Genomic DNA, 8331 nt, shown 5'->3' on the forward strand with positions numbered 1-8331 from the left:
GAATACTATGCTGCATTGAAAAACAAGGAACTTATGCAATATTATTCAAAATGGGTGATCCTGGAGGACATTATGCTGAGTGAAATATCTCAGTCGCAAAAAGACAAATGATGCATGGTGCCACTGTTGTAAAATGGGACTGATATCAGGGTTGGGGTAAGACTAAGAAAAACTGGATAAATTGTGTATACTACACTGAAACAGATGAGGGACTGAATAATTTAAAAGCGATGTATGATAGTGTACTATGGTTATCACAAGAGTCCACAATTAAAGTTGCATAGTGGAATGTACTTGGGGCGGCGGGAGGGGTGCGGGGGGGATTGTGTACCAGGGAGGGAGTGTTTCTTTTGCTTTTGAGGGAGAGGAACGAACTGGGGGAGGGGGGGAGAGCTTGGCAGGGAGAGAAGTGCAGCAATGAATGAATGGAAATCCAAAATCTCTGTAAATGCTCATTAAAATTATTAAAAAAAATAAAGCTTAAAAAAATTCTTTCATTGTTGCACATTTTATTCCCTTTTCCTCCCTTTTCCCTCTTCCAATCTACTTTGCGATGCACCTCTTATTCCAGATTGTTGTTAATATGTAATCATATATTCCTTCCGGGCCATTCTTCCTCTCATTTGTTCCAATGCAGTATTCATTATCTAGCCACTCTTTTCCTGTTCTCCTCTCAACTCCCCATGTTAGTCCTAGTTTATAACAGCAGTGTTATGCAGTATTTGTCCTTTTATGACTGAGATATTTCACTCAACATATGTGTTCCAGGCTCACCCATGTTGTGTAATGTTTTCCTAGTTCATTATTTTTCAATCCTGTGTAGTATTCCATTGTGTGAATGTCATAGTTTTTCTGTTCATTCATTTGTTGATGGACAAAAGTATAAATTTGAATCTATAAATCAGTATTATAAAACCGAGCATTTTACATTTTTTGTTGTTGTTAGTGACCCCCTCAGTTGTCTGTGACTCATAGTGAACTTCGTAAAACTGAAGGTAGATTCTGCTTTGAGGAGGCAGCTCTTCACCAGTCCTGTTTGGCCTCCCAACCTGAAGGGCTCATTTTCCAATACAGTATCAGACAGTATTCTACTAGCATTCATAGAGTTTTTGAGGGCCTGTTATTTCAGAAGCGGATGGCCAGTCCTACTTCCTAGTCTATCTTAGTCTGGAAGTTTCATTGAAACTTGTCCACCGTGGATGTCCTTGTGGATATTTGAAACACCAATGGCATAGCATTGAGCATCACAACAACACACAGCTCACCATAGTAAAACAAACTGACAGATGCGTAGGCATTTTTCAGAGAGTATGTAAAATTTCCAGCAATCTGCTTTTATTTATACCTTGTTAAATTTTATATGTTGTTCTTAGGTGCCATAAAGTTCACCATCACTCATAGTAACTTTATGAATAGTAGATCTGAATCTTTTTCTATCCTGAGCCATTCTACTATCTCTGCTATGCTCAATCCCATTGTTAGAGTCACTATGTTGATGAGTTTTCCTTTCTTTTGTTGACCTTCTACTTTTCCCAGCATGATAATCTTTTTCCAAAGACAGACCCTCCTGATAATATGCCCAAGTATGTGAGATGAAGTTTCATCATCCTTGCTTCAGATTTGTTAGTCCTTTGGAATATCCAGTATTCTTTGCCAGGACAATTCAACAATTCTTTTTCTGTTATCCTTACTCATTGTCTAACTTTCAGATGCATAGGAAGCAAATGTAAACACTGTGGCTTGAGTTAAGAGCACCTTAGTCTTTAAACTGATATTGTTGATCTTTAGTACTTTGGAGAGATTCTTGATAGCAGATTTTCCTAATGTAACACATCTTTTTATATTTTTTAAACATCTTTTCATTTCTTGACTGCTACTACTATGGGTGTTGATTGTGGATTCAAGTAAAACAAAATCATTGATAACACCAGTCTTTTCTCCATCTATCATGATGTTGCCTGTTGTTCCAGTGGTGAAGATTTTTGTTCTCCTGAAACTGAGATGTAGCCCATATTAAAAACTGTTGTTGTTGTATACTGCACACGAGTCAGAACCAACCCATAGCTGACCCTCTGGTGGGTTTTCAGAGGCAGTTAATTAAATGGGAGGTGACTTCCCATCCTTCTCCTGCTTTAAAGACTATGTTGTTGTTGAGTCAAACACGACTCATAGTGACCCTATGCAAAAAGGCCTGAAGCCCTTCCATAACCATCATCACTTATCAAAGTTGATAAAGTTTCCAGAGACATGTTGTTTAGGAAGTGGATGCCACTCCTGCATAGTACATAAAAATAACATAAAAATAAGTTGTTGGAAATTGATAGTCCAGGCCATAATTTTCTTCTGATTTCAAACCATCTGATAATACTAATAGAAAAAAATAAGTGAACACTTTTGGAGAAATTGGATTCTAACATGTCCATAAGATTCTCAGGAAGGCAGTCTATTTCTTGGTAGCAGCAATTAAGATGTATGGTTATTACTTGTGTTGTAAATATACTTTGCTCTCTTATTTATTTTCTATTCTTACTAGGACTGAGCTTTAGAGAAAGTTTATTTGTCATAGATAAGCTAATAAATGGAAATGAAAAATTAGTAGAAGCATTTTATGGCAGTTATATAGGCATTAGGTAATAAATGTCTAGGCACTTATTGCCATTTGAACCATTTTCTTTGTCATACTGCTCTCTGTTTAGTACTATATGAATCTTAGTTTCTCTGTAAGAATTCATCTTTTGTCTCATGTTCCCTTATCTTTGTGTTTATTACATCTTTTCAGTGTACCTTAAATAATTTGTCAAACACATGATGGTTTTTGCATGGGTCAATTTATCCATATTTTAACAGTGCAGCTGAGTTTACATGTATATTTTGTCCCATCTTCCTATCTAAAAGGAATTTATATTGGTTTTTATGTAGAACACAATAGTCCCATATAAGTTGTTTGTATCTGAATCAAGCCCTCAGTAAATGCATAGAAATTCTCAGTGTTGTGAACTGTATTCTTTTCTAGAAGAAAATGAGGAAAGTGGAGATGTTTTAATGATGTTCAGAAAATACCAAGACAAGCATCCCAAATCAGGTATATTCATCAACCACAGAAAACGAATCAAAGAAAGAAGTAACATTAATGGGAAAGCAGTTAGCCTAGGTAAAAACCAAATTACTGCGAAAACAACAACACTATGTAACTCTAAAACAGAAGGAAAAGCTTTGAAAAATATTTCTGATTTTGTCATTAGAAGTATTAACCCTGTAAGAGAGAAGTTTGGTGAGAGTAGTAGATGGGAGAAATCTTTCCTCAGTGCAAAGCATGAGAAAGTTCATTCTGTAGTGGATCTCCATAAACAAACAGAGAGGGGTCTTGGTTACAAACAGGAGCTTATTCAGCATCAGAAAGTCCAAGCTCCAGAGAAACTGTTTGAACATAATGAGTGTGAAAAGCCCTTCTTTATAAAAGGAATGCTTTTTACAGACACTACAGTTCACCGAGGTGGAAGATCTCATGAACATGATAAAGATGATATACCTTTTATCCAGAAATTAAATGCCAGTGTCCATCCACAAACTCTTATGGAAAAGAAGCCCTATGCATATGGTAAATCTGGAAAATTCTTCTGCAAGAAGACTGTTTTCATAATGCACGAGAGATCTCAAACAGAGAAACCCTTTCATTGTCCTTACTGTGGGAACAGCTTTAAGAGGAAGTCATATCTCATTGATCATCAAAGAATTCACACAGGTGAGAAACCTTATGTTTGTAGTCAGTGTGGGAAGGCCTTCCGTCAGAAGACAGCTCTCACACTTCATGAGAAGACGCATATAGAAGGGAAACCTTATTTTTGTACTGATTGTGGGAAGTCCTTCCGCCAGAAAGCGACACTTACTAGACATAACAAAACACATACAGGGGAGAAAGCTTATGAATGTACTCAGTGTGGGAGTGCCTTTAGAAAGAAGTCATACCTTATTGATCATCAGAGAACTCACACAGGAGAGAAACCATATCAGTGTAATGAGTGTGGGAAGGCATTTATCCAGAAGACAACCCTTACTGTGCATCAGAGAACTCATACAGGAGAGAAGCCCTATATATGTACCGAATGTGGGAAATCTTTCTGTCAAAAGACAACACTGACTCTCCATCAGAGAATTCATACAGGGGAAAAACCCTATATTTGCAATGAATGTGGGAAATCTTTCCGCCAGAAGGCAATCCTCACTGTTCATCATCGAATACATACAGGGGAGAAATCCAATGGATGCCTTCAGTGTGGGAAAGCTTTTAGTAGGAAGTCAAATCTAATTCGCCATCAGAAAACTCACACAGGAGAGAAACCATATGAATGTAAGGCATGTGGAAAATTCTTTAGTTGTAAGTCAAACCTCACAGTCCATCAGAAAACTCACGAGAAGAAACTGAAATACAAGTGATGTGACTATTTTAACAAAAATTTTTAAAGTCATAGTCAACTCTGTACCATATATTTTTAAGGCTAATAATGAATTCTCTGCAATTTAAAGTACTGTGTACCATGTGTTTATTTACTGCTTGTGTGAAAAAATGAGTTTAGTTCTCTAATGATCAATAAATATTACTATACAAATTATAAAAATCATTGAAAATGACATGTCACAGTTTTTGTTATCAGATAAAGCAAGTGTAAGTTTCATTGTCAAATATTTTAAATTGCATGTTTCAGTGCAGGTATTTTTTGTGAACCAGTAGTTAACAGATGACTGACTGTGCTGGTCCATGGAGATGTGAATCATATTTTTCATTGCAGTATGGAATAAAAACCATTTGTTACCTTTTTGAAGTGAACCATAGCTCTAACATTATAAATTAGTTTTTACATATTATAAGACTGTACAAATTAGAAAATACATTCTATAGAAGGAGCCCTGGCAACACATAAAGCATTCAGCTCCTAGACAAAAAGCTGGTGGTTTGAAACCACTCAGCCACTCCAAGAGAAAGAGCAAGTGATTTGCTTTATAAAAATGACAGCCTAGGAGATCCTGTGGAACATTTCTAGGCTGGCACATAGGGTTGTTATGATTCAAAATAGATTATATAACATATGTTAGAAAATAATCATATTACTTTTTTCATATATGGATATTCTATTTATCTGTGTTCTCTAAGACTTATCAATATTTCATATGGCAGAACTTAATTTCTTTTCAGACAGTATGGAATTCCATTGTATAATTATATCACATTTACCTGTTCTACTGTTGATGGAGGTTTTTCATTGTTTACAGCTTAGAGTCATAATAAATAATGCTTCTGTGAACATGAATTGTCTTTGGGTATGCATATATGTGCATTTTTCTTGTTTATCTACCCAGTAGTGGAATTGCTAGGTCTTAGGACATACGTATGCTCATTCAGTTTTTACTACTACCAAATAACTCAGAACCTTCACAGCATCGCTTACTTTGATTGGAAAACAATTGTGAACATTTTCACTATGGTGTTTCAAACCAGCAAACACATAAAACTCGCAGAAAGGCTTTTTTTAGTCACAGCCCAAGATAAGTATAATAAAAGTAGGATTTAATTTAGTCATAATTAATGCCTTATTTGAAATAAAAATTTATGTTCTAGAAAGAGATAACCAGTATCTGCCTTGTTCAATATTGCAAAATTCTAACTAGAGAAAAATCTCACAGTATCCCTTATTAGGGAGATATCCTTTAACAACTGCTCGAACAACATATAGGTCATAGAAAAATAATGAATATGGAAATACCTATAAGGCATAGTTCACTCTTATACAGCACAAAGGGATTCATACCAAAGAAAGATTAAAAAGGAAGCAGAGACAACTCAATACCATGACCTAGGAAAGCCATCTGCTCTGAAAAATACAATTATATTGAGACTGTGATGCGAGACTTCATATGTAGGCACCCTGGCTGGTATCCCAACTGAGCTCCCAGTCATCAGCCAGCATCAGTTGACAGTCATGTGAGGAACCATGCTGGACATCCAGTCCAAGATTCAGACAGCATCCCATATATCCTACTGTCCTTAATCCAAGAGTCAAAACCAAACATTTATGTATCTTAAAGATCATGTTGGAGTTTTTCACTCTTAAATGTGAAGCAATTATAAAACATGCTTTCTACATCTCCAGATGTGTTTTCTTATAATGTGTGTATGTGAATAAGCAAGTCTCCACACTATCAGATTGTGTGTAATCTACCCTCAAACCTGAAGCTCTCCTGCTAGGTAATTCTAGAATTTCCTTTCAGTTTCTGAAATTGCAATAAAATCATACTTGCTATTCCCTGCCTCACAAGTAACATAAAACAGTAGGAAGGCAGAGGCTATAAATCTATTTTCTAATTCATGTGGGATAGTTTTCTCTTGTGAGTTTCCATAAATTCCTATTCTGGGGTGTTTTTTTAGAATTTTAGATATATGGCAGTACCAGGTCTATAGCTAGCAAGCACATAGAGTGACTGGAACTATAATGCATTGCTAATGGGAATGAAGAATGTTATGGCCTCACTGGAAAACAGTTTGACAGTTTCTTAAAAAGTTAGAAATGACTCAGCAATATCAAGTATTTATCTTAGAGAAATGAAAAGTTACTTTCACACAAAAGCTATGCATGATTATTGATGGTATCATTGTTTATACTTACAAAAACATGGAAACAGTTCAAATGTTAAGTGGATAAATAGCCACACAATGGAATAGTACTAAAAAATAAAAATAATGAGCTACTGATACATGCAACAACTTGAATGAATTTCAAATGAATTATATTAAAGAATCTAGTCTCAATAAATAATCTGTGGTATCATAGCATTTTTATGACATTCTGAAAAAAAATATAAAAATAGAACAAATTTATGATTACCAGGGGTTAAAGTTGGAGGAGGGATGATTGATTATAAAAGGATACATAAAGGAATTCTTTGAAATGTTGAAATTGTTCTATATCCTCTCTGTTTATGGACACAAAAATGTATACATGTGTAGAAAAATCCTAAAACAAAGAAGTTTTCTGTTTGTAATTTTTTAAAATGTAAATTATAAAACTCTAAGTATGTTCTCCAGCTCCATCATCAGCAGAAACTCTTGATTTATCCCTACAAAAAAGAGACTGTTTGACCTCTGATTTACGTGTCCAGTATCCTGTATACAAACACACACAGGCCTTGCCTGCCTTGCTTTAACTTGCTTCCCAAATCAATTCACCCATAACACAAAAGACAAACTAGGCTTATATTTGTAATTCTCATCCAGCTAATTGCCCTCTCTTAGAAGATCCAGTCCTCATGGCTGGGACTTGGGGTTGAAGATGGAATGAAAGCAGTCCTCAGATTATGAATGATATTCATACTTTGTCTGTGTTTCTAAGTGGAATTTATAGGGAATTTGGAATAGGTATATATGGTTCTTGGACAAAAAATTTTTTTAAAACTTTCTATTGTGATTTGAATGAACATTTAATGAACAAATTAATTTTTCATTCAACAGTTTAAACGTGCTGTGAGTCGGAGTCAACTCGGATGGCACCTTACAACAACAATGTAAAATGCTCAATGTTTTTAGTATCAATTACCAAAGTAAAACAGGTTCAATATTTTATTTACTATCTACTTTGAATCCTTCTGATTATGTGTTGTTATCTGAGGTAAGAAGATATTTTCTTAACAAGTAACCGCTAAAGAGAGCTTACCACTAAATGATTTCTGAATAAATGAGAAAAATGTATGCTATGTATGCTGTCTCAGACAGTGAATGAGGTACCTATTAACTACTTAGCCTGTATTTAAAAAAAAATTATGATTGATAGTTTGGTCTTGTTCCAATACATCTCATGTTTTCCTTTAAGCATTTTGTTGGCTTAGATCTAATACCTTTCTATTTATACTCTTATGACCAAGTGTAGTTCCTCTCCAAGCTCCTCTCATTTAAATTGTGATAGATTAAATCTCCAGTGAAGTGCAGATGAATTTGAAGGTGGGGTGAATACAGTTAGGACGTGAAAGGGACTCAAGCCTCCAAACATGAGTTTAGACTGGGAAAGATCCAGCACACTTAAAGAGGTTTAGATCAGACCCAAGATTCAGTGATACTGTGGAAACTGATTCCCATCTGAATTTGTATATATTCAAAGAAGTGTTTCAGCAATTTATTTTTACCAAACATCTTAAAAGAAATCATGAAAGATTTTAATTTATGTTTTTTGTTTTTGAAAAAATATTAATTCCGAATGGAAATCCAAAGTCTCTATAAATTTTCATTGAAATTAATAATAAATTTTTAAAAAAGAACATAAAAGAAAAAATAGTAATTCCTCAAAA

At 34.9% G+C, this 8331-nt stretch overlaps 1 protein-coding gene across 1 annotated transcript in view; it reads left to right on the plus strand.

The window, feature by feature from the left end:
• LOC102860519 (zinc finger protein 382-like) overlaps positions 1–4434 on the plus strand; it is an 8770-nt gene extending 4336 nt beyond the window's left edge. Inside the window, 1 exon segment of the mRNA XM_006903386.1 lies at positions 3014–4434. Coding sequence (XP_006903448.1) covers positions 3014–4434 — 1421 coding nt within the window.
• Positions 4435–8331: the final 3897 nt, after the last annotated feature.

Source organism: Elephantulus edwardii, unplaced genomic scaffold (genome assembly GCF_000299155.1).
Source record: "Elephantulus edwardii isolate Elephantulus edwardi_28Jun2011 unplaced genomic scaffold, EleEdw1.0 scaffold00619, whole genome shotgun sequence".
In the NCBI taxonomy this organism is placed as follows: Eukaryota; Metazoa; Chordata; class Mammalia; order Macroscelidea; family Macroscelididae; genus Elephantulus; species Elephantulus edwardii.